The following is a 27,970-nucleotide window of genomic DNA, read 5'->3' as shown; positions in this document are numbered from 1 at the left end:
GGGTGTATGTGGCATATGAGTGAACACTGGACCGTGCTTACGTTGTATAAAAAGGATATATAAAATACAATAAAGAAATACATACATATGGCGTTTGTTTAGAAGAGATTGTCGCAAGTTGCCAAGGAGATAAAGACGCGATCAGGGGAAGCAACTGCGACATGAAGCTGGCGGCAATTCTCATTGGATGGTAGTCGCACATAAACCAGAACCACGTCATCAACGTCACGCGCCAAACTTGCAAAAAGAAGGAAGTGAACGTTGAGCCACAGAAACACAATATACAGTCTTTATCTTTCACAAAACTGTTTTAAAATGCAGCGCGAGAAGAATGTAAAAGTCAGAGAAGTAATCACAGCGCTTTGTAAGCTTCTATCAGCACTGGGTGTTAAAGCGGTACCAACTGCCGAAGCTTTTAGGAGAGCCAAATTCAACAAGACGGATGCGGTTAGTGCTTCTTTTCCTTTCATTGAAGCGTAACTTCAGCATTAGCTCAAACTTGTTTACAGACGGGTTCCCTTCCACCACAGAGAGAGAGATTAAAATAAGCGTTTATAATGACAGGGCTGGCTAAAACAAGTAGCTCATGCAGTACACCACATAAATAAGTGATTGAACGGTAATTCCACTATTTTTCACATTTCCTTCATAATAGAATGTTTAAGATGTAAACAGTCACTAAGAATGGTTTAGTGGTGGTGATAGGAGGGAGACGTTGACACTTTAAAAGGGGAACCGATTTTTCGACATTTTTACATGATAAATGAGATGTAAATAGAGTCATTCAGTGCGGCTTGTGTGAAATGGTCCGATGCTATTAGAACTTACATATGTCCAGAGATATCGTTTGACACAATGTTTTGGCCATTTTTAAAAGTACATTCATGACACAGAGGTACATGCAGGACGTCACACGGCAAAATAGTACCCCAAAAAAGATTCACTACTATTCACTATTTGCCACCATCAACATTACAAATACAAACACAATGGCTATATTTGCATTGTGAGCATTGCATCCTCTCACAAGTTGGTACATTCCTCTACAAAAAAATAAATAAATAACCATGTTAGATCACTGAATGACATCTCAACTATTTAATTATGCAGAATTTTTGGAAAAATCTCTGGATTTCCCCTTTAATGGTCATATGTGGCGAAGTAAGGACAAAACTGACTCTTCATGTTTCCCATTTTAGACACAAGACATGTGGAAGTTGCTCCATAGTCTCCTAATGAAGGCTTTTGAACGAGACTGTGCCTGCCAGGAGTCACACTCATACTTGGGTATTTGTTTAGCTGTTTTTTGTTTGGAAGTATTGGAAAATTGTGATATTAATGAAAAGAGATGGATTATACTTAAGTGACTGTACTTTGTAAGTTGCAACTTAAGTTTGTAACTTTTGTTTGTAAATTTCATTCCCCGAAGGTGCAAACTGTGTACATAAATGTACCCTCATAGGTAAATCAAAGTCTTTAAGGTCTAATTGTATGCCTTAAATATGTTTTAAAGATGCACTGCAATAACTTTCTAAGGTGTATATTGTACCTTTTTATGCCTTTACATAAATAAGTAGAAAAAGGAAAAAAGTCAAGACAAGGTGTTTGGAGTCAATGCAACCTAAAAAAAAAAAAAAAAAACACAATGTGGTATATTCCCTAACTAAAGGTACTTAAAATGTAGAGTGTAGCACCACAGTGACCGTGTTTATACCCTGAAAAGTAAAGTTTTTATTGAGTAAATTTAAATATATTATAGTAAGTATTATTTTGGAAATTTTGGTTCTATGGTCAAGTGTTTTATTTTATTAATGAGAAAAATAACAACTTGTTTTATCCATTTCCATTTGGACCTTTGAAGTATTTACTACACATTTCAAGGACCATGCAATTTGTCTCTTTTTCCAAAAACAGAACAAAAAAAAAACTTGTCAATCATTTGTGCATCACATCAATTTTATATCAACTTAATATTTAAAACTGCCAATATATCTGCTAATTTGTTTGAGTGCAAGGACTGGCACTGCGTATTCATCCCCACATCATACACAACCAAAATGGAAAACTCTTCCAGTCTCTTAATTTTATATATTAAAAAATATTTTTTATTTTTATACAAATCCAGTTCCAAAACTGTTGTTAAATGTAGAAAGCAGTGTGTGAAGTGCTATTAAACTAGAAAGCAGTGATTAGTAAATTCTGTTTGACCTGTATTCAATTGAAAGTACTACAAAAAAAACCCCAATATTCTATGTTTTACAATATGAGCTTTATTGAATTTTGAAAATATATATTCATTCCAAATTTGATGCCTGCAAAACAGTTGGGAAAGAAGCATGTTTACCACTGTGCTACATCATCTTGAGTTTGCATGTTCTTCCTGTGTCATCATGTGTTTCCTCTGGTTGCTCCAATTTCCTCCTACAGTCCAAAGATATGCATTCAGGTGAATGAAAAATGGTGAATTGCCCCTAGAGGTGAATGTGTGTAAATGTGATTCACACACATTCACCTCTAGGGGCAGTTTATGAGTTTATTGCTGATCAGGCATAACATTGTGACAATTTTATGCTCATTGTCTATTTTATCAGCTCCACTTACTATGTAGGTGTACTTTGTAGTTCTGCAGTTACAGATGGTAGTCCATCTCTGCTTACTTTGTCAGACCCCTTTTATGCTGTTCTTCAGTGGTCAGGACCTCCATTGGCCCTCATAGAGCAGGTGCTATTTGTTGGATCTTTCTCAGCACTACAGTAACACTGATGTGGTGGTGGTGTGTTAGTGTGTGATGCACTGAGTGGATCAGACACAGCAGTGCTGCTGGAGTTTTTAAACACCTCAGGTGAATCATGTCACTGCTGGACTGAGAGTAGTTTACTAACCAAAAATATCCAGTCAACAGCATCCTGTGGGCAGCATCCTGTGACCACTGATGAAGGACTAGAGGATGACCAACACAAATTGTGCAGCAGCAAATGAGCTATCATCTGTGATTTTACCTCTACAAGGTGGACTGACATGGTAGCAGTGTCAAATAGAGTGGATAGTGAGTGGACACAGTGTTTAAAAAGTCTAGCAGCACTGCTGTCTGATCCAGTAATACCAGCACAACACACACTAACACACCACCACCAATTCAGTGTTACCGCAGTGCTGAGAATGAGCCACCACCCAAATACTACCTGCTCTGTGAGGGTCCAAGGGATGCCATGTGGGGCATGGGATAGGCTCCAGCACCCCCCCACAACCCAAGAAGATAAATAATGTATGTGTGTGTGTGTGTGTGTGTGTGTATACAGTTTCCATAAATTTTTTTCAACCCCTTGTTATGAATAACATGCCCATTCTAGATGTTGCTAGTCATGTTCCAATTTTCAGTTGAATAAACTGAAAATAAATTTGAATAAAAATTTAGTTTTGTTTTCTGTCCCATGGTGGATGATTAAATGCTAACAGACTCACAGCTGGGGTTTGTAAGGAGTGCACTGTGGTACACTGGTTATGGGAGCTGGTGGACGACCAATGCCCAGTCCTGTAGAAGCACAAATGAGATTGGGAGCCGAGACCTGCTGTTGGCCCTGGGCTGGGTCATGTCCTCTGAAAACCTGCTGGAGTCCCTGCTTGGAGAGAAAGTTCTAGAATTAGAGCTGCTCTCATCTGCACCAAGGGTAAGACATTTAATTAAGTCAACATATAGAAATGTATACGACTCTATAACAATCTGTAAGACTCTTTTTAAGCAATACTTCATCTGTACGTATTTTGCGTCGCGGGTGCATTTTGGCATCAAAGTACGTTGGTTCGATTTGTCATTCTACAGTGTACAGTACTCCAATTTAACAGCAAGAGCCCCTTGAAGAAGAGTTCAACCAATCATAGCGTGGATTTTTGGTTCCTCACTCTGCCTAGATAGGAGGATGGTGCTTATCAGAATCACAATCCTTTATTGATCCCAAAGGGAAATTGCAGTGATACTGTAACAGGTAGCATGCACGCATGCACACAGATTTTTAAATCTTTGACTTGAGCGAAAGTGGAAAGTTGAAATTGTGAATTGAGTTAACGTACACCTGCCAACCTCACGAAAATATCGTTAATAATGTTAGCCCGACATTACATAATTTGCAAACTGGCTTGCTTTTTCATCAGCCATTTAAATTGGCAAAGTAACATTAAGTTATATTGTCAGGCTGTTGCAGATCATTGATGATGTGTTCGAGTAAACCTGACGTCAGATAAGGAGGACAGAGAAAGAGGCAGACACCTTTGAATGACAAAACTTGATTTTATGGCGGCGAGTGGAACATCCTAAGCGTTTTTAGCGATATATATATATATATATATATATATATATATATATATATATATATATATATATATATATATATATATATATATATATATAATATTCCCAAGGTTGACAGGACTGTGTGTGCTTTAAAAACATAATTCTGTCTTTCTTTGTTGTCTGTGTTAGCATTACTTGATGAAATATTCTGAATAATAAGGAATGATGTAGCTTACATGCTTGATAAAAATTAAGGTTTAGAGAACACAGCCCTGTTAAGACATTTTCCTTCCATGCTTGTGCCGCGCATTGTGAAGTTTTAGATGGCATGATGACCAGATTCTTGTCTACCTCTGATCTGAGCTAAACAACAATTAGAAACTGTTTTAACATGTTAAATATGTTAAAATAATGAGGCATTGGCTCTTTTTCATGTGTAGTTAAAACAAAGCATGACTACATTTTCAGATGTAAAACTTAATTTTAATTCAGTGTGTAGAAGAGCATGAATCCAGCAGATGGCAGTATAACGCTACAATTTTGGCCCTGCTGACTCCAGATTCTTGTGCAGCAACAAAACATTGTTTCAACATTCGTTCTGTATCAGCATGGACTCTTAAACAGCTTATGTAATGACCTCATGCTAATAATTTTCATAGCTACTAGTCAAAGACTAATGCTCCTACACTGTTACAAATAAAGGTACCATGCAGTTACATGATTCTTTTCATCAAGGTACAAACAATGTAAGTGTAAAGGTGCAACAGCAGTTTTAAGGTCCAACTGTGTACCTTAAGTAATTTTTTCCCAGTGGAAAAGTAGACATGTGTCTTTTTATAAACTAATGTTTTAAAACAGAACAGTAAAATAAAAAGCCTGTACACAAGAACAGGTGTGTGGAGTCAGTATAACTTAGAAAATATAATTTCAATGGATTCAATGGTACAGTTGTACAGTTATGGTACATGTTCCCTAACTTAAGGTACTGGGATGTACCCCTGAGGGTACCACCACAGTGACAAAAAGGGTACTGCCCCAGTGACAGTGTCGTACCTTTTTTTTCTGAGAGTGTGTGCTCTCAGGAAGATTTAAATGGCAGGGTAACAAAGGATCAGACTTGGTTTCTTAATTATTATATAGTCAGTATATGAATTAATTTATATATATATGATTTCATTCAAGTGTGTGTGTGTTTGATCCAAAAGGCTGTACCTAGTGTGGAGGATTTGATGCTGTGTTTAAGTGGATCTGGAGTGGATGCAGCAGGGAAAGAAGATGTTAAGAACATGCAGTGGCAGTACGGGAAATTAAGGCTGCAGTGGAGGAATCATCTAGCAGCCCAGCAAGAGCAGGCCAAGCTTACCCACAAGGCAAGTGATCACGTCATAATGTCATAATGAGTTGTCAATTTATCAGGTATATCTACTGTACACATCCCCATTCCCAAAATAGTTGGGACGCTGTACAGAATCATGTAAACCATATTTTTAAAGGGAAATACCACAAAGACAACATATCAAATGCTGAAACTGAGAATTTTTATTTTTTTTTGAAAATGATGTGTTTTTCCATTCTTACTTGATATAGGATTTTAACTGCTGAACAGCTTGCGGTCTCTTTTGTTGTATCTGGACTGCAGGTCAGTTTAGCACCTGCACTCTTTTAATACGGAGCAATGCTATTGTAATACATACAGAATGTGCTTTGGCATTGTCCTGCTAAAAATAAGATATTATCTGGATTGCAGCACAAGTTGCCAAAACCTATATATACCATTCAGCATTAATGTTGCCTCTACAGATGTGTCAGTCGCCCATGCCATGTGCACGAATGCACCCCTATACCATCATGAATACTGAATTTGGAACTGTACACTGAAAACAAGCTGAGTAGCCCGGAGGACACAGTGTCCATGATTTCCAAAAAAAAAGTCAAATGTTGATTCATTGGACCATAGGACTATTTTCCACTTAACCTCATCTTATTTTAAATGAGCTCGAGCCCAAAGAAAGTGGCAGCATTTCTGGACCCTGTTTATTCTTTAGTTTTAGAGATTTAACTTGCATTTGGGGGTTCAGTGGTTTTCAGAAGTGTTCCTGAGCCCATGCAATGATTTCCACTGCAGAATCATGTCTGTTTTTAATATAGTTTCGCCTGTGGTCCCAAAGATCATGGCCAGCCAAATTGAGTTTTGGCCTTGTCTCTTGCATACAGAGATTTCTCCAGATTCTCTGAATCTTTTAATGATAATATGTACCATAGATGATGAAAAGCAAAAGTTCTTTGCTATTTTACATCGAGAAACATTATTCTTGAATTGCTGCACTCATGTTACTGACCTGTTGCCAATTGACCACCAGGTGTTATTTTTTTAGCATTGCACAACTTTACCAGCATTTTGTTGCCCCCATCCCAAATTTTCTGTCATGTTTTATTCAAAATGAGCATATATTTTTCAAAAAAACAATAAAATTTCTCAATTTCACAGAATCCCAACTTTTTTGGAAATGGAGTTGTACATTATTGTGGAAATGTCAGTGACCACTCTTTGTTATTTAGTTTCCAGTCAAAACTTATATTAAGTATAAATTCTTTATTTTTTAGAGTCATAAATAAGCAGTAAGCAAATATTACTCATTTATCAATAAATTACATAGAAGTTTCCAACATGAAGTATATTATCTTTCAGTATTTCATTTGTCTACTCTTTACTCTTTCTGATACCCTTTCAGGAGACACTAACATTCAGACAAGCAACCACCCAACACGCCTTAGCTGCGTTGCAAGTTTCTTTCTTGTGCATGGTTAGAGGAGATATTTTTAAGATTGGATATAACATAATTCAATTGCTGAAGGAAAGATAAAGTAAAAAGGAAAAAAAGGAATTTTCAAAACTGGAGTTAAAAAAAAAAAATTAAAACATGCCAAAAATGAGACTCCTAACAACCATGCAAAACCTGGTAGACCACCACAACTGTGACCATCAGATAAACAATATGTAAAGATCTTTGGTAGCTCAAACTCCTTACTTAATTTCTGAAAAAAAAAGTCCCCGGGTGTTTCTGTTTATCCTTTGTGAGAAGACAACTCAACACTATGGGTGTGATAGTAGAGCTGGGCAATATGGCAAAAAATGTTATCACGATAAACTAAATTAATATTGTTCGATATCGATATATATCGCGATAAATATCAAATCATTATTTCTTTCAAGTTTGAAGGCTGATTTTTGCTCCTGGGTGGTTAATTGCTGTTTTAAAGTATCCTTTATGGTCTGAACATGATTAGCTGGAAGAACATGGCCACAATTTTTATTATAGTCATAATTTAAGGAAGAAAACAGATTATTTTTTTAGCTGTCTGGTGATGAGTGCTTGGCTATCCCATTACAAATGCTAAACAAGTGGCCAACAACAGTGATAAACTGTTTAGTTTCTCAACAACATCAGCTTAGTATTAACAGCAAACATTAGCTGGCTCAGCACTGCAGTGATGGATCACACAGTCTTAGTGCCAGCAGTCCTAACATAGCCATGTCAAAGGACATCACTGTATTCAAACACCAGCTAGCAGACATCTGGATTTCTCTATACTATCGTAGTAGTTTGAGGGGTAATCCGCAATGTATCAACACCAGACAAACAGAGTCCTCCTTTTAGGTATGTTTAAACTGAAAGCAGTGCTTTTGTGTCGTGTTTGATCTATAGTATCATCAAGACGCCGTGTAGTGCAAGTGACAGAGTGCTGCTAGAATGTGCTGATAGAATGTGTAGCTGTCAAGGAGCCATTTTTGAGAGAAGAAAATTTGCATTAGAACCTTGAAACTGGGATTTGAGATGTATAGTAGGGTTTTAGGTATAGTAGGGTCATAGACTCCTAGCTATTCCTACTGCCAATACTACTGCTATTAATATTAGTAGTATAATCACTTGTAGGTAGTTTGACCAGAGGAGGATGGGTCCCCCCTGGTGAGCCTGGTTCCTCCCAAGGTTTCATCCTCATTTCTGAGGGAGTTTTTCCTTGCCACTGTTGCCCCTGGCTTGCCCGCCGGGGGGTTTTACATTTTTTTACATTCTTGTTAAAACTGTCTTTTCTGGAATTCTGTGAAGCTACTTTGTGACAACATCCATTGTAAAAAGTGCTATACAAATAAATTTGATTTGATTGTATGAACTGGTAGTTGATAGTTCTAACAGTCTAAATTTGAAATCTTTGGAAGTAACAGAACCATCAGTGAAAAGTAGTGGAGGATCAGTACACATTTGAGGATGCATAACGTGGAGTTGGTGATTTTTATTTTTTATTTTATTTAAGGCATCATGAATGCTTAGAAGGACAAACACGTTTTAAAAGAATGTTACTTAAAGCTGCTGGAGTTCTCAGAATAAACTGATCCCAGTGTTCAGACCTCAACCCTGAATTTGTTTAGCATTAATTAGATTGTGAGAAGCAGAAAATGCACCCAACTTCTAAGACTGGACTTTAGAGGTGTGGAGAGATATCCCTGCAGATTTCTTAGAAAGCTGAAAATAAGTCTTCCAATTACAAATAAGGCTGTAATACAGGCAAATGCCAGTAGCCCATCTGCCACCACATGATATGTTTAGCATTTTTATGAGTGTGCAAGTGTTTTGTTGGTTTTTGTTTGTTTCATTGTTTGTTTACATGTTGCTTCAGAATACTCCATGGGTTCAGAATAATCTGCAAACCAAACTGTCTAGCTGGCAGTGTTCATGTGGTCAGAAACTGAGCACTGATGACGAGCTAGAGGATAAACACAAGCTATGTATGGAAAAAAAGATGAGCTATAGTCTCTAACTGTATATCTACGAGAGTAGGTGTTTCTAATATAGAGGTCAGTAAGTATGTTTACAGACATTAAAAACATCAGTAATGCTGATGTGCTTGAAACATATCAGCATTGCTAGGCAGCACAACACACCAACTTATATGCCATGTTGGGGTCACCCCTGGGCTGAGAATGATCCACTCCACAAATAATATTAGAGGTGGGCATTAGCGTAAATATCATGATTCTTCAAGAAATTTTCACAAACTGCAGTATGTCACAGTATTTATTTTTTCAGATATCTGATCAGTTGACATTGAAAAAAATAACTATTAGTGCTACATTTAAAAAATACTATCAAAAGCTGTGAATACAATGATTTTTATTCAATATTTGGTAAAATGTGCTGCACTTAGTCCAGTTAAATGAGACTAATTTTGCTGTCTTTTTAATGAAACATGCAGTTGGTTAGTGTTCTGCTAGTACTGATGAGAACTACAATGTGCTCAGCAAAGCATATATGTATTGCATTGTGACATAATTTATCACAAAACGTTACATATTGTCATATTGTCCAGCCTTAAATAATATCCAGTTAGTTTTGGTCCTATCATGCTCGCTTTCCATTGACAGACAGGGTAGAGCATGGTTGATAAATTCTGCAGCATCAGATGGGCTACAGGCAGTAACTCTATGGCTATGTTCAGATTGCAAACCAATCAGATTTGTTTTTCACATCAGATCATTTGAGATTTTTAAGTGACCAGATTGGATTTGTGTGTCCAGTGATCACCAACCTATCTGCATGTTGCCATAGTAATAGTATAGGCATCAGTAACTGGAGATGAAGTACATAAGTGATGAGGGAGTATCATCATATCCTCCAAACTCTTATAAATTCTCTGGCATAAGTATGAATCCAAGCACTTCTGTCACTCTGTATTTGACGTTGTCGTTGTTTTTCGTGTTGTGAAAAAAATCTTTGCAAAAAGCTGCAATGTCTGCACTTTCGTTGCCTTCTCTGTCGTGTCATGTTTTCAGCAACATGTCCGTGGTAATGGGCTCATGTTAAGTCACTTCCCTGTCATGAAACTGTCTTTGGTGGTCCTCGGGCCAGTACTGGGGCAGTGGTCTGTAGTGGGTCGATGATGGCACGTCGTTATAAACATCAGTAAAAAAGAAATTAATTAATGAAAAATTGGCTTGACAATGAAACAGAAATATAATGTTTTCAAATGGTAAATATTGATATTAATTAATAAGTCCTGCAACAAAGGCATCAATGTCTAGTATTTAGTTCCCTTGTATCAAGAAACAAAATATACTTCCCTAATATTTCAGCTGTCCGCTGTGGTGTAAAAGGCTGTTGCAGAAGCATTCTGCTTCATTTGACATTATTCTGCACTTGTTATTTTGTTTCTTTCTGCAGGTCTTCTCCAAAATCTGCTCATCCCCCATCTCTGAGACCAGCACTACTAGTGTTCCTAAAAGCACAACATCCTCTGGACTTGATGAGGTGACTTGACAGTATTAGCTGAAATATTGCTAACCATTTTTCTGCTAATACAGAAGGATACTTAAAGCATGTTAGATGAATTTCAGTCAGCATTATAGTAGAGGAGATACAGCATTCGTTTTCAAATATAGCATGTGGGTGTGCATGTCATTAGTTGTCATTAGGCAAAAAAGATGAGTAACACCTCCTAAATGTGGCAGCGTATACTGGTTGCATTGCTCTGCTTCTTAAATGCCTGTCTTAACATCGGCTGTCAAACACCAGGATGAGAGAGAGAGAGAGAGAGAGAGAGAGAGACTTCATGCTCTCTTTGTCTCTTCCATTGTGACTGATAGGCTGACAGGCCAGGAAATCCTGAATGTTTGAATGTGGAAAGATCTTGATCTTGAAAGTCTAAAGTCCCACGCTCTTTCCCCTATCCTCCTCGTCTGTTCTGAAGGCGGTTTTTAAAAGTGCTTCCCTACCAAGAAAGGTCTTTTTTCATGACTCCTAAGAAGAGAGGGAGAGAGAAAGCTGTTTCAGATTGTTTATGCTGTTTGTGTGAGTGGGGGAAAAAGAGAAATGGGGCAGGAACAAGCATAAAAAAAGAAAGAAACAGCAAGAATTGGTATTTGAGAGATGCCATCTCCTATCCTGTATTTTGCAATTGGGGCAAGCTATTATTATTTTTTGTTAACATCCAAGAATTTTAGTATTGACACAAGCTCTCAGACCTGTTAGGACTGCATTATATGGAAATTAGAAATACTACATATTGCGATATACACTGTTGTGCAAACATTTTAGGCACCTGCAGAAATGATTTAAAAAGCTGTTCCGTTGAGCACTAAACATTTATTAACACGAATATTAGAGGAAAATACAAATAAAGAAAATTACAAATAACATTAATATGATTGAAAGTTTGATCATGTGGGGTAAAAACTGAGCTAGTGCTTAGTGATATATGTGATCTCTTCCAGTATACAGTCATATGCAAACACTGGAGTGCTCTGGTCAAATTACACAATGTGGTAATTTTCTGAGTGAAAAATATGTGCACATCCTCTATAAACACACTTCCAAACACAACTCCAGAATATGTCGTTTGCTGGGTGATTTGGATTGTTTTGAAAGGACTTTTCACAATACATAGAAACTGAACAAACTGTAAGGTTCTTTGCCTGACAGAAATTTTGAATTGGATTGTTTTCTCTCTGGTTAATGTTTACAATGCCTTGTAAGGTTTCCTTCTGTCTAATTACAAGAGCATTAGAGAGATTAATCAGATGTTTTATCATATTTAGCAGCAATTAGGAAGTATAGCTTTATTAATGCACACTTAAATATTATCTGATACCATGATAGTATGATGTATTTGGAAAATAGCATTATATTGTGTTTCAAATATGTTATATTGTCAAATACCACTAGCTTTGGATGATATCCTCTGGAACAGCAATGTGGACTGCTTTAGACTAAAAGGTCTGACTGGAGGGCAGTGTTTTGTTTTTTTCTCAAAAAGGTAATTATTGGTAGCACACTGGGGCCATAGTGTATTTGTATATGATTGGACCCCTTACATTACTAGTTAAACAATTTTTTATTCATGACTCTAAGTACCTATGTCAACTTTACAACCATTAGCCTACATTAGAGCTCCAACGTGTTTGAGGCATAGTAGTAGTAACTTGTTATTTTTATTAATTCAAGGTATTATTTGTTTTGTTGCACTGAGGCTCATAAGATTTTTAATGAGTTTTTCAAGTTATAATGCTTTTGTTTTTGGTGTTTGTAATCTGCTGTTTGGTTGCATTTTAGGATCTGGAACGCATACGGTCCTTGAATGAAGTACTTGAGGCGTATCTGGAATGGAAAGTTGTGGAACCACTGTTTTGGTGCTGGATGGTATGTAGTTCTTGTTGTTGTTTTTGTTTTTGGGTAAATTTACACTCCTTCCAAATTTCTGCCTAATTTTGTCATACGAGTCTTCGGCTGTGCAACAATACAGGTCCCCCCAGTTTATAAAATTTTCAGGCTTTGCGCCCACATGATTAACTGCAGATCAGTGCTATATGCTAATATAGTAGAGCAAGGCATTAACTCAGGTATTGGGGGTATGAGGCTTTTTATACTGCTCCTGTCCTGGCTGTGTCAGTCCAAACCCCACAAACTCAGCCCTGGTAATTATGGCAGTGTAGCATCAGTCTGTGACTACAAGTTCGCTCACATCCAGATTGCCCCGAAGTTATAAAGAAGTCTCGTGGATGAGCAGATGTAGAGCTCTTGGCAGGAGTCTCGTATTTTCCCTTTGAGCATGAAGATTAAAGTGAAAAGAAGATGGGAGGAGTGCGATGTTTGAGATGGTAGTCATTGAGAAGCCTCCTGGAATCCTTTGAGGAAGTGAAATGGAGGAAAACCCCCTGTTCCTTCCATCTTACCTTTGTATCAATTGAGGTCATTGGGAGGTGTGTTGTTCACAATCCAGCGAAGTTAATTACAAAGGAAAGTTCATGCCACGTCTTCTGACAAATGTTTGTACTGAGCCTGAATTGCAAAAACCTCTAAGACTGAGATTTACTTGGAAAGGAACAAATGATAAAGAGGATGTCACGCCTTGGTAATTCAGTTTCAAAGGCCTTTATGAGAAATTGAAATTGAATTCTATCCAGCCTTTAAAATGCAGATGAGTTCTCCATACTACAATCCAAGAGGAAGGAAATGGAAGTCAAATAGCAGGCCCACTGCATCAATAGGAAATCTAGCCCTTAATGAAAGCAAAATATTTTAAGCATAGAGTGCTATTTATACAGGATTGTCTTGCCACTGTATACACAAGACAGATGGGGACTGCTTATTATCCATGCCAAGGTCAGAGACATTGATTTTATTTGCCAGCTGTTACACAGGAAGTCTAGAATTGAACATATAGCATCAAATATGGACTAGTCATACAGACTAGTTGTGAAGTTATTATTGAGCTTATACTGTGAGTAAATAAGTTCATTACTGTTCACCTTGCACTACCTTATAGCCTGGAATTCTTCTAAAATAATTTTATAATAATTTGTCCTAAAATGATCCACAACAGTCAAAGTACATTGCACCTTACACCCTAAAAAAACCTCACTACAACAGCATCACAACACAAAATGGATTGATGTTATTATTGTACAGAAACAAATGAGATAATATAAACAAATAATATAGCACTTTACATAATCTAAGAAAAAACAACAACAAAATAACTCCAAAAGTGGCTAATTTTTAATAGATGGTCAGCACCTGGGTAGGACTTCAGCTACATTTAGTTAGCAGTTTGTCTTTGTAGCCGTTATATTGATTGTTGTACAATATAGTATTATAGTCTTGGCAGATTGATATCCAGTTTATTTTTCATGTTTTGGGGTTAAGTATAAAAGCTTTGTAACATTCTATGCAAGCATTTGTGATTTGAGCTCTAGGAGTACAATTTTTATAAAGGCTGGGAATAAGTGAGAAATGAATAAAATAATTTAATGGAAATGGCTTTTCATTTAACGAAAAGGTAAGAGTTTCTGAGTGGCTGAGGTGTTTTCCAGGCCATAGAAAAAGGGGGTTTCTTTCAGAATGTCAAACAAGTTGGTCAGGTTAGATTGTGCTTTCTTAGGTTACCCCTGCTGTACTGCTTTGGATGAGCATCATCAATGCATGTATTGGACTTTTGCACAGTACTGTATTCATTTATTTTAATTTTAATTCAAGGATCAACTTGCCAAAAATGTTAATTACTTGTATTGAACTGAATAACTGCTGTATTAATTCAACATGCTGTTTAGTACAGACGAGACTCTTATACCATGCGTTGATCCCTTCACAGGACAGTGTGATTGATGGCTACCTCTCAGACAACTGCAGCAAGGGGTTAGCTAACATGCCATTCAGTGACCACTCTGTCACTCAGAGCTGTTCCCACAATGACAAGGCCAGCAGATCCATGAGACATCTAGACAAGATGCTGCTGAGGCTACAGACAGAGTTCCAGCTCAGCCGAGTAGAAAAGACCGCACAGCCACTTACATCACAGGTAATGTGGAAACCGTCTAAGCATTGACCCTATAATCAAGAGATCGCAAGTTTGATCCCCAGTGATGCTACAGACATTCATGTCTGGGGGTCCAAGAGAGCACAACTGGTCTCACTCTCCCTGGGTGGGTGGGATGGCCTTCCCTCTCCCACAGCACTCTTTGCAGTGCTAGCCAGTGTAGGTGTATGTTAGCTGACATAACAGAACTAGCAGTTAGAAAGCTCCTCCAAGCACATTCACCTGTCCAATGATGCTGCAATAGAGGCATTTCAAAAAGATGCAGTGGCCGGGTTCACATGACTCAGAGGAAGCTTGTGTTTGCCTTTGCCCTCGAAGCATGGGTGGAATTGTGTGATTGGGGGAATCCTAACTAGTGGATGGAATTGGATGCAACTCAACTAGGGAGAGAATTGGTGGGTTGCCTACTCACACCTACACACCTAGGCCTGTGCCCAGTGATGGTAAACCAAGTTACCATGGTAACAGCCCCCATTGACATCCTCTGGGTTAAAAAATAAATCATTTATTTTTATATTATTAATTATTTTATGCATCCCATAGCAAGATCGAAGTATGTATACATTAAATAAATACTAATAAAGCAAAGGAAAGATGTCAGTCTACAGGATGTTGCCTTCATACCATCAAACATGGCTAGTAATTATATTACTCCAAATCCCCATGAAAACCTATCCAAATAGTATTTATGAGGACTTTATTACTGCTGCAGGCCTACATGTATTAAAGGGCCTAAAACCTGTATTTTCCCCCTAGTTTCACTTATAATACAAATAAATCTTTTTAAATGACCATTTTTTAACTTCTCTTTATCCCTCAGAATTAAACCAACTGTTTTTCATATTGTGTCTTTAAGACTGTCAGTTGTCTAAGAAAAAATAGTATCTCCAGAACAGTAACTTTGAAGGAGAAGGCAAGAAATTAGAATTCATTTTAAGAAACTTAAAATGTAAGTTAATGTAAAGAGCTTTTATTACAGTGAAATTAGGAGCATTTCCATTGGTCCATTCACCCATTTTTACACAATGTAAAGGGCAACAGCTCAAGTCAAATTACATTACATTACATTTAGCAGACACTTTTTATGTAGAAAAACATTGAAAAAAATAGAGATACTTATTTGATTGTGTTTTGTTTTCTTTTTGGACAGCAATGATATGTAAATTATCTGTTCTTATTTGCTGTCCTGTATTGTGCATCATTTAAAAAGCAGTCCAAGCTGAAACACTCCTTATAGCTTAAGTGTGAATTTTGACATCACATATCTATATATGGATTGGGGAGTGAATGGCATGTTTTGAAATCTTAACAATGTTTACATAGTACATAAAGCTCTTTTATTTCAAAATGGCAAGAGACATTTAGTTTTCAATTGATGTGGACCCTTTAAGACAACAGATATGATAGCAAACAGCATAAGCTTGCCATATGTTTTTAGAATAGACAGAGAATAAAGAGGAGGCAGAGTAGCTATTAATGTAAGAGTAACTATACAAGCCACCTTATTAATTGCAGTCTCCAAAGAAAAGTACTTCGAGTTCATAGCTCTGAAAGTGTCCCTTGGGAAAAATAACTCTTATTTTAGCTGGGATATACAGGCTTCCCTCTGCTCCATCTTTTGCTCTTGATGAAATAGCCACTCTTTTACCACAAAATACTGCTGCTGAAATGCTGGTCTTTGGGGATTTTAATCTTAACCGGCTTTCTAATGCATCTGATTACTATTATTAAATATGTAGAAATCTTACCCTAACACAGTTGGTTGTGGAATCAACACGCCCAAATCTACCCTGCTAGATTTAATTCTGTCCAACAAAATGGACAGAATTGTTGCCTCAGCAGTCTTTGACCTTGGTGTTAGTGACCCTGCCCCATCGGATGAATTAGAAACACTTACAAGAACAAAACAGGCTCTGGGATGGTGGTTAGAAGAAATTTTAAACATTTTAGTGAACAAGACTTAGCAATGAGTGAAATCCACCTTACTTCCAGATGTTGACTTGGCACTAAACCACTTTAGTAAATAATTTCTAACGGTGATAAACAAACATGCCTCCCACAAAAACCAAAGAATAAGAGACAGATCAAGTCCCTGGTTCTCTAGTGAAGTTTCCTCATTGTTTAAAGCCAGAAATAAAGCTTGGTCCACTGCTAGACGCACAGGAGAGAGAGGCCACTGGCTCACATTCAGACAACTGAGAAACAGGTGTACCTCTGCAGTTAGAAAGGCCAAATCAGATTATTATCTCAGCCTGATTACCACACTCAAATCTTTTGGAAAACTGTAAAATCCCTTTAAAAAAACCTCTATCCTTCCAACCAGTGTTATAGTTGATGATCAGCTGATATCTGTAGAGTTTGTAAAACACATTTTGCTGCAGCTGGGCACATTTTTGAACAGACTCAAGTCTGCAGTTAAAACTGACAACAACTCTACTGCTACACAGAGCCATGGTCTCTTCACACTCCAGCCCTTCTCTCCAATCATAGTAGCTAAATTTCTTACTACTATTAATCCACAGAAAACTACAGGTGAAGATGGGCTGGACCCTTACTTCCTGCATCTATTAGCCCCAGTTATTTTAGAATACATAATATAGATTTTTAATCTCTCTCTTTTATCATGCAGAATTCCCAGGATCTGGAAAGTAGTTCATGTAACTCCCCTGCATAAAGGAGGTGAGATGTAAATAACTACAGGCCAATCTCAAAATTGTCCTGTTTAGCTAAAATTCTAGATTTCTACATGAAAATTCTGTTCTGTTTAACTATCAGTCTGACTTTAGAGAAAGACACAGCACCATCTCTGCTACCACACTGGTTTTAAATGATTTCTACATGGCCGTAGACAGGAAGAAGCATTGTGCTGCCATTTTTTTTTATTTATCAAAAGCTTTTGATACAGTTGATCACATCTTCTCCTAAGGAACTTACAAAAGGTTGGGTTTGATACAAATGGGCACAAATGCACTAAAATTGACCCAAAACTACCGTTCAGAAAGACAACAATGTGTAGCACTGAGTAATTACAAATCAGATTTCTTGAGTATATCCAAAGGAGTACTACAAGGTTCAATTTTGGGCCCAGTTTTGTTCAATATATATGTTAATTAACTTGCTGCCTTTGCCTCAGACTGCAAAGTACACCTATATGCAGATGACATGGATTTATACTGTTCATTTGACTCTGTTTATGCTACAATAAGAAAACTGCAGTGCACATTTAATGCTCTACAGGTTGCTTTATGTAAACACAAATTGTTTTTAAATGCTAAGAAAAGTAAGTTCATGCTGTTTTCCAGATCAGCTATTACACATTTTAATTCTGTAAATATCACTACCCTGACAGGATCCAACATTGAGTCAGAGTATAAATACCTTGGAATATGGCTGGATGATAAACTCACTTTTAAACCCCATATTAATAAATTGGTTAGCAAATGTAGGCAGAAGCTTGGTTACCTATATAGAAATAAATCATGTTTCCCCGTGTATGCTAGAAAAAGAATAGTTGAGGCAACCTTATGATCTGTCATGGACTACGGTGATGTAATTTACAAACACGCATTTACGGGCTCCCTCAAACCACTGGACTCAGTCGATCACTCGCACTGAGGTTCATCACTGGAGACCCTTATAACACTCATCACTGCAGACTGTCCGAGAAAGTTGGTTGGCCCCCCTCACTAGCTACATGGGGAGAAACGCACTGGTTTCTTTTCATTCATAAAAATATATTACTTCAGTGATATCTCTAAATAATGGTATTTATCAGACTCGATAAAGTGGCTGGATCACATGCCTGGTACCAAGGGTTTTTACTGAACTGGGAAAATCAGCTTTTAGTTACAGTGCACCATCGAGCTGGAACTTAATACAGGACACACTAAAGCTCAGCTCGCTGATGTCACTTGGTCATTTTAAACTTCTCCTCTCTAACCACCTCCACTCTGCCTACAACAGTTTTACCTGAATTTTTGATCATTTTTATGTTATTTTCATTATTTTATTATTTATCTTATTTTATCAATTATTATTCATATTCTTATTTTAATTATTATTGTTTTATTATTATTTGTCATTTTAATACATTTGTTCATTAGTATTTTTTATCTCCATCTTGTTTTAGTTTGACTTGATTTTATTAACCTTTACATCTTATGTATGTTTTAATTTATGTTTAATTATTTTTATTATGTCTTTTATGTATTTTTATTGTTATTAATGTTTCACTATTTATACTTAACTGATCTGAGTATTCATTTATTAAATTTACTTTAATCATTTGATATGTTCTTACACATTATCAATCCCTTACTCTGTATTAACTCGCTACATTGTAAATGAGGGGCACCCTCAATGTTCTCTGAGACTAAATAAAGGTTGATTGATATTCTTCTGTGTTTAGTTCTTAGTTTTAGCTCTCAGACCTAGTGCTGTGAAAAAGTATTTGCCCCTTCTATTTTAGTTAATTTGTCACATTTAAATGTTTCCATTCATCCAGCTAATTTTAATATAAGATAAAGACAACATGAGTAAACACAGAAGACAGTTTTTAAATGATCATTCCATTTGTTGAAGATAGATTTATTTCAAAACCTGTATCACCCATTTGGAAAAGTAATTGCCCCCCAAAACATATAAATTGGTTGTGTAACCGTTGGCAGTAACCACTGGAATCAAACGATAACAATGAGCTGCGATTAGTCTTTTACATTACTGTGGAGGAATAATAATTTAATTTAATTTGGCTACATTGGAGGATTTTTAAGCATGAACTTCTCGTTTAAGCTCTTACCACAGCATCTCAATGTCTCCATGACAGGACTTGGCCATTCCAAAATCCAAAAAGGCCTGCAGTTCTACAGAAGTTTGTCTAGGTTATTTTGTGACCGCCTGAATGAGTCGCAGGAAGTGATGCTCTCTTGGTGAAATTTTGGTAGGCCAGCCACTCCTGGAAAGGTTCACCATTGTTCTGTGTTTTCTCCATTTGTGGATAATGGCTCTCACTGTGGTTTGCTGGAGTCACAGAGCTTTAGCAATGGCTTTATAACCCTTTTCAGACTGGTAGATTTCAATGTGTATTACATCTGTATTTGAATCTCTTTAGAGCGTGAAATCATGTGCTGCTTTTTAAGACTTTCTAGCCTGCTTCACGTTGCCAAACAGATTCTGTTTAAGTGATGCTTAGGTTCAACAGGTCTGGCAGTAATCATACCTGGGTGTGGCAAGTAAAATTGAACCCAACAGTCAATACAATACATTTAGTTAACTCGTTGATTTAGAAGCTAAGGGGTCAATTACTTTTTCATACAACATTTTTATTCCAATAAATTAAATCATTTAAAATAGCATTTTGTGTTTACTTGGGTAATCCTTTTCTGTTAGTAAGTTGTTTGATGATCTGAAGCATTCAAGTGTGACAAAAAAATGTAAGAAATTGGGAAGGGGCAAATATTTTTCACAGCACTGTATTTGGCACAGTCAGTTTAATTTGGGATAAAGGCTTCTGTAAGTTTCACATTACAATACAACACTTTCTTCTATTTGTATGTTTACAATATATCATGCCATCTCTCTCTCTATCTCTGTCTACCTTGTCCCTGCTGTCTCTTTTCTTTTCCTCTTTCTCTTCCCCTTGTCTAGCTCTCAAGACTAATTACTTGTAATAATCTTTTCTTTCCATAAGCACCCTACAAACTGTTCTTTTTTCCCTCACAATCAGAACAAGGAGATTGTTCTTTGCATGTGAAATTATGCTTCATTACGTTTTATTACTGGTGTGCTCAGAGACTCTTCAAACAGACTTCACCAGGTCTCTAATATCAGTTGTGTTCATGGAGGAGGATTAGAGCTGATGAAGTAGCATGAAAAGAAAACTAGGTCATCTCATCTTCATGTGGCTTTATTGCTTGAATAAATTATTTTACTAATGTAACATTCCGCTGTGGTCTAGTGTGGAGTTTGAGGGTGTAATTAGTTGGATTGTGTGTCACAGAGATGCACAGGCTCACAATTTTATCTGTGGTAGTTAATGACATGCTGATAGAGTTCACAATACTGTTCACAATACATGTTTCCTCTGCTTCTCTCTAGGACAGCCACACAGGTGTAACCTGGCTCAACCAGGAACAGAAAGAGAAGGTGGAGAGAAGAGTGGCTGCCCGCTTACAAGGCTTATCTCTTGCTAACACCCCCACAGCCATGACCAGAGGCTTCATGCCATACCTCCAGGAGCCACAGGCCTCAAGGTCAACTCGCAAGCCCCAGAAAGGTGACCTGAGCCATGAAATGGCTTCAGGAAAGCTCCACGTTTCATCAGCTCTAAGAGTTTTGAAGGAGAAGGAGGCGGTGCTGCTTTGGGAACTGGAGCTAATCAGGCAGAGTCATAGAGAGCAAATACAGGCACAGGCCAGTACACAGGAGGGACTTGTGCTTATCCCACCATTTAAAAGATGACACATATAGAAACGTGTACTGTAGACACTGCAGTATTTCACAGTACAATCTTCACATTAAGAGCTGTGATGGATTCTCAGAGGACATCTGCAGGGGTGGAAAATGAACTTAGTAACAAAGAAAAACTACAGAGAAGTTGTAAGTACTTCAAAGGGAAACAGGTGGACAATCAGTGAAATTCTAATTCTTTGCCTTTTCAAGAATGATGTGCTGTCTGTGCATTTCTGTTGGTGTGTCTGTATTACAATAAGAAAGAAAATTTGTTTAATTACTTTTTCTTTTTGTTATATACTAATCCAGGGGTCGGCAACACGCGGCTCCAGAATGGTATGCGGCTCTTTAAAAATAAAATAAAATAAAGCTCTGTTGATCATTCTAACAGTTTTTACCCTAAATGTAGCCAGTAAATGTAGCCTGTATCTGCTTATTTACCAACCTTTAAACCTGAAGATTGGCAACCAGACTGCTGGGCACATAGCAGTGCATACAGTCTCGCCTAGCTAGTAGCTAACGAAAAGACAAAGATAGATTTGAGACAAACATTGATAATTCATAGACAAACTGACAAACTCATTAGCATTTATTAGCACTTTCCTAATATGTTTCATCTGCAGCGAGAGACTGTTAAACAATAAAATGTCTGAGGCTGAAGTCAGCTTCTCATTCTAATTTTCCAGTTCCAGGCACCAGTTTAAGGTGGACCGGGAAAATTAGAACAAGAATTGAGTGAATGAGAAACCAAGTTAGCCTCATAAGAATTCGAACATTGAGAGATGAGCTAAAGCTTAAAGCAGAGCAAAGTAAATCTAAGTTTAAATCTAAGATTATTTTTTAGCCTACAGTAGTACATTACCACATAGTGAGACCTATTTAAAGCCAATATGGTAAAATGGACTTACAATATTGTGTCTCCTGAGATGGTTTGATTTTTGTATAAAGGACAAAATTTTTATATTTTATTTTCTAATTACACATGGAGATTTGGAGCTTGAACCGGACATATTTCACCTTGTTTTAAAGTGACTTCTGCTCTAAAGAGCTCTTGCATAGTCCTGCCACTGCTTTTTATATTTATCAGCTGACCAAAACTTAACAATGTAATAAGAGTATTACAACAATAGTAGCATAGCCTAAATGCAACAAGCTTGATGATTATATTAAATAAAGGTAAACTTAACATTTTCTTTCCAGAAGGTTCCCTATTGATTGTGACTTATACTAACAAGCTGACACATCTGTGTCAGCACATCTGTCTGTGTGCCTACAGTCATATGCAAAAGTTATGGCACAATATGTTAAACTCAACAAATAAGATGTATATTTCCTGTAGCGGATGTGTTAATGTGAATTATGTAAAAAGCAGCAAAACATTTAACCAGATTTTGCATATGACTGTGCATATTGCATATTGATGGCCAGCACTTCTAGTTTTTGTTTTAAGAAAAAAAGGCTGGAGTTTCTAAAGTAGGTCAGATTTTTGTAGTTTCCTTGCCTCTTAAGCAGTTTTCACTGAACTTTGACTGCTGTTGTCCAACAAATTATTGTCTCTCTCCAGGATTTGGTGATGCACATTCAGTGTCGCCTTGTATTCTGAGAAATGGCTTGATTTCACCTACTAAAGCTAGAACCATTATTGCCAGCCACCTACAAATTGTGTGTTTTTATTAAGGTATAAACTAACTGGGTAAGCACGACAAGACTAGAGGGTAGGACAAACTAGAGAGGTCGGTGTGGTGGTGGGATTAGTAGATTAAAGGAAGTCATTTTCAGCACTGATTTTCATCGGGATTATGAGCAGATAATCCTGGGGCTGTGTGGAGCATGAAGACTCCTAACAGGATTTCTCATTCCTGCCAATACCTCTGGCCTCCTTCATCTGGGCAAGCCCTACACAAGTGTTAGCATTGGCTGTTTTTTACTGTTAAACATGCTCTCTATCTTTTAGTTATATTCCTTTCTTCTCTAGTTATAGCCTCTTTCTCTCTCTCTCACACACACACACACACACACGTTCTCAGTTAATCTTGGTCATGTTCTTGACATTTAGAGATGGGTTTGTTGTGTCTACCACCCTACTTGACAAATGCTGTGATGTGGACAACTATTTCTTCTAACTCTGTGCAATGTATCAGCTACAATTTCACTAATGAGCTGCCCTCCTTGTCAAATTTTTTGACATTTTGGGTCCGAGTGTCTCTTGAACTATAACAGTGGTTCACAGTTCCAGTATGCCCTCCTCCATTCCATATTTCCCCTGCCTAGCCCAGGTTGACAGGTCAGTCTGGTGTCCTCTAGTCATCCTGGACTGAATTGCACCAGCTTTGTGTAAGTTTATACTTTTTTGTGTAATGTCTTTACTAAGTCCTTAGTTAACACTAGTTAATTTCAAACTAGCCTTTTATTGAATTTGGTTACACCGCAAATCCATAAGTCATGTCTCTGTCATTGCAGTGTAACCAAATTCAGTAAAAGGATAGTTTGAAATTAACTAGTGTTAACTAAGGTCGCTGGTTCGATCCCCTGAGCTTCGGAAAGTGTGCTCACTGCCCCTTAATGTGTGTGACCACTGTTTGTATGTGTTGTTTCACTGCATGGATGGGTAAAATGTGAAGGTTAAAATTTCTCTGTTGTGGGACTAATAAGGCTCACTCAATCTTAAATTGGTAAAGACAGATTCATGGAAATATGACGGCAGAAAAAATATTTAAGGTTAAACTGAATAAGCCTAATTATCTATAGCCATTGCCTGTTAAATCATTATTATTTCCCAGAGAAAAGCAAATACGCAGTTATTTATCTAGGCAGTAGGTTTCTGGCTAACCACCTCTGCCGAGTCTCACTAGAGCTGAGCTGTGGGTGTTTAGCTTCACGCTCCAAGTTTACACCAAGGTGATGATTAGAGCTGTAAGTAAAATCACAGTGTATAGCGTTTAGAATTTTTCGCTTAGTTAACCAAAAAAGTCATTTGATGTTTTTTTAATTTCTTTTTGTGCGTGATTATTTGTCTTGACAATTCCTCTTAATAACTACACGTGTACCAAAACATAAAAATAAAATTTTTTGCGTAACATCAGCAGCCATATATTGGATTCAAAATTGAGCAATGTTTTTACAAATCGACGCAAGCATGAGAAGTTGCAAGAAATTACAGATGACATCAATGCTAAGGGGGTTGAAATCAGAGAGCTTCAGGAGGTTAAAAAATGTGACCACAAAAGCCAGGCCACTGAAGACTTTCTCAGGTTCAAAACCTGTCCAACTAGAGGTGGTTCCCGACCTGACACTGGCCCTTACTCCACCTTAATTTTGGAATCATAGGGAAGGACTCACCTGCAGTCAAAGGTATTAGGGTGGAGTCGAGAGCAATTCACAGAGCCAGCCACCACCTTCCAAGACAACTAGTCAGCTACTGAATGACAGCCTGCAAGCCCCACACTAAGAAGACCAGCCACTACTACAGCCATGAAGCATACTAATGCAGGCATTCAGTGATCTAACCCCATCTACTCACACTGCTTCCCTGCAAATCTCCAATCAGTTACCACTAGTCAAGAGGTCTTTTAAGAGAATGTCCTCAAAACAAGGTGACATGGATGATTGAGCAGGAGACCATAAAATTCAGGACACAGAAAGAAAAAACTAAGATGGAGAAGATTAAACAAAATCTTGAAATAATAAAAGTTCAAGAAGAACTGAAGCCACTTGGATATAGTATATATTTGACACCACTGAACATTTAATGTCTAGAAAAGTAGAGACATTAACAAATGACCTAGTGTAGCATAGTGAAGTTCATATGTTAATGAAAAGTAAATCCTCTTCAGATATAATTAGCATATTTATCACAATTGTGTGTGATTTTAAAGTTAAACTGTAAGGTTAATACATTAATGTCAAATGAATAGTTCAGTTGTTATTCATTTTGAATCTGATTTGCTAAATTACATAAAGTATTACATAAAGTGTGTATTGAAAAGATGTGATTGGACATTGTTCCTCAATATCCCTGTTATTGTCTGCCAAAATCTGATTTTCATCTTTCTCTTCTACACCTGGCTCTCAATATGGAACTTTCCATTGAATAGCCATGTTGTGCAGGATAACACATGCCCCAGCAACAGTCCTGTCTGTGTCCATCTTGATGCCTGTCAAAATATTTAATTTGCAGGTAAAATAGGTAGTTAAAATTAATGTTACTATGAAACAGAACTGAATTTTTTAAACTATAACCAATATTATCATCTTGTTAAAGCTACCATTGTGTAGATTTGCCCATCTCCTCTTTGGTACACCAATACAGCGCTCAATGACATTCCTGGTGTTAACGTATGCATAATCGTAGCGGCTTTCTGCATCACTTGTTGAGTTCAGCAGTGGTGTCATGAGCAACTTTCTCAGAGGGTAGCCAGAGTCACCTAACAGCAGACCAGCTACTGTTCCCTGTTCAAAGTCAGCCCATAGACTGGACTGACAAAAAATGAAGCTACTGTGCATTGAACCCGGCCATTTGATTATGCAGTTGATACATTTTATCTAGGCAGTAGGTGTTTGTGTTCCAGAAACATTATGTTTAGAATAAATACAATTGAACAAATAAAAATCCACTGTGGTTTGATGTGTGTTAGCTAAACCGTTTTCTAAATCTCTCCTGGATAAAGTGCAGTATTCAGGGTCACCATCGAATACCTAGTCTATCTATTTCCATCATCTATTTACAACAGAATCAAGAGAGTGTCTAAAAAACAGCCAATTAGGATGCTGTCCAAGTGGGTGCAAAATGATGAGCTTCTGAATCCTGCCTAGCATGCCTACTGTCCACTCAGCAGACATCAGTATTAAGTACATCTCCAGAATCCTGCTGTCAGTCAAGCCTCCAGATGGTCATGGCCATTTACTACCAGTGCTCCCATTAGAAAAGGCCAGGCCTCTTATGTGGGAACAGGCCCATCACTGCCAATGAGAGCTCTCCCTTATGGGAATTGCTAGACAGGCAATCAGCTTGGCTGAAGACACAGCAAGTGCACCTTCCAGATTTAGACACAGGATCGTTGCAGTAGGCTCCACTCTGCAATGCTTCAAGCCAGGGAATTCACACTAGAAAAGGAATGTGAAACCGGTTGCCATGGAACAATTGATTAATTTCTGTACTCTGACACACTTGGTTCAACTCATCAGCTAATTATGAAGATGTGTTTATTAAGATCAAATTGTACAGGACCTCTGGGAAAAGTTGACTCACCTCCCCTGAAGGCAGATACATAAAATTCAGGTTTACTCTTCATTTTAGTTTAGTTTTGAATGTCTTGCCAACATCACCTCACCACTCAGAGGTGCATAACACATTACATAAGTGGTTAAGGGGAGGCAGTTACAACATTTTGAATCGAACATTGAATTTTTCAATAGAAATGCACTTGGCCTTGGCTAGGCTGACTTTAGTAAGCAAATTACTAAGCAAACATGTAAAATATATTGTATGTCCAAGAGTGTGCAGACACACCTTTAATTAGTGAATTCATCTTTCTTTGCAGTTCACTAGTTGCTGACACAGATATCCACTTGCAGTCACACAGGAATAATCCCTATACAAAAACATGCTCTGGAGTAGCTGCATGTGAGCCTAAGGTTACCTTGCCCAATACTAAGCATGAGCTAGAGGGTTATAAAGCTCTCCAGTATTGAGCTGTGAAACAGTGGGGCTGCTTTCTCTGGAGCAGTGAAGCTGCAGGGATGAGCTAGAGTGGTATTTGAAATCCAGATGCATGATCAAATGCTAGGCTGTATTCATTAAAATCCTTACAACAGTATTCCAATGTCTAGTGTAAAGCCTTCACAAAAGAGTACAGGCTGTTACTACAGCAAAGGAGAGACAACTTTCTCATTAATACCCTTGATTTCAGAGGAAATCTTGGATGAGCAGGTTTCTACAATGTTTTAAACATATATTGTACATAACACTTTGTGAATAACTGCTGTGCTTGGTTTAAGTATCATCCAAACTGTATAAGGGCCTTCATGCCTAACAAATAAATACAGGGTTTTAAAAATGGTCTGAACATGGTTTATCTAAACTGCATCAAATATTGAACTAGAGCAATTGTAGGACACTGACCAGACTAGACTTTTTCAGATATTTGAAATTAAGACATTTTTTGACTACACATAAAGAATGGTAAAAACTTAACCCAATAGAAAATGATCTCATTCAATCTTCTTCTTCTTCTTTCAGCTGCTCCCTTTAGGGGTCGCCACAGCGGATCATCTGGCTCCATCTTGCCCTATCCATTGCCTCCTCTACTTTCACACCAACCATCTCCATGTCCACCTTCACTACATCCATAAACCTTCTCTGAGGTCTACCTCTTCTCCTTCTACCCGGCAGCTCCATCTCCAACATTCTTTGCCCAAAATATCCACTATTCCTCTTCAACACATGTCCAAACCATCTCAACCTAGCCTCTCTGGCTTTATCTCCAAACTAGAAAATGATCTCATTCAATCAAAGATGGGAAATGGAAAACAGAGGATTGTTTGTACATTATACCATTTTTTGTCTATAAACCTAGATAGCTCTTTAAAGATTTGAATAGAAAATAAGCTCTACATATTTTCTGCCAAAGACGGTGTCAATGATGGGTCCAACACACACCAGTTCATGATGAAAATACTGCAGAACACAAATGATAAAACCATACTCACATATTTTAGCTATGCCCTAAATTACAGGTCTTTTGGAAAGAGGTACTTGACACTTTTAAGGAAGTGTGTCAGTAGAATATCTCACAAGATACTAAGAGTAATAGCTGATGGTCTAAAGGGGAGATCTAAGAAATATCTCCTACTTATGGCAGCCCT

General features: G+C 37.5%; 1 protein-coding gene across 1 annotated transcript; it reads left to right on the top strand.

Moving 5' to 3' along the window:
- Positions 1-315: 315 nt before the first annotated feature.
- tedc1 (tubulin epsilon and delta complex 1) lies at positions 316-22,754 on the top strand. Its single transcript, XM_017708792.2, has 8 exons — positions 316-447; positions 1,200-1,287; positions 3,457-3,668; positions 5,494-5,658; positions 10,507-10,593; positions 12,394-12,480; positions 14,432-14,638; positions 20,753-22,754. Exons 1-8 carry the CDS (start codon positions 316-318, stop codon positions 21,113-21,115), a joined length of 1,341 nt encoding a protein of 446 aa, XP_017564281.1. The 3' UTR covers positions 21,116-22,754.
- Positions 22,755-27,970: the final 5,216 nt, after the last annotated feature.

Source organism: Pygocentrus nattereri, chromosome 10 (assembly GCF_015220715.1).
Source record: "Pygocentrus nattereri isolate fPygNat1 chromosome 10, fPygNat1.pri, whole genome shotgun sequence".
NCBI classification, from domain to species: Eukaryota; Metazoa; Chordata; class Actinopteri; order Characiformes; family Serrasalmidae; genus Pygocentrus; species Pygocentrus nattereri.
The sequence above is the reverse complement of the archived record's forward strand: the minus strand, read 5'-3'. Positions and strand labels throughout refer to the sequence as shown.

Bases quoted from the DNA above. Each gene is read 5' to 3' on its own strand.
- tedc1 (XM_017708792.2), top strand. From the start codon at position 316: ATGCAGCGCGAGAAGAATGTAAAAGTCAGAGAAGTAATCACAGCGCTT. The intron at 1,288-3,456 runs GTATTTGTTTAG...AAATGCTAACAG, and splicing joins GGAGTCACACTCATACTTGG to ACTCACAGCTGGGGTTTGTA. The intron at 12,481-14,431 runs GTATGTAGTTCT...ATCCCTTCACAG, and splicing joins CACTGTTTTGGTGCTGGATG to GACAGTGTGATTGATGGCTA.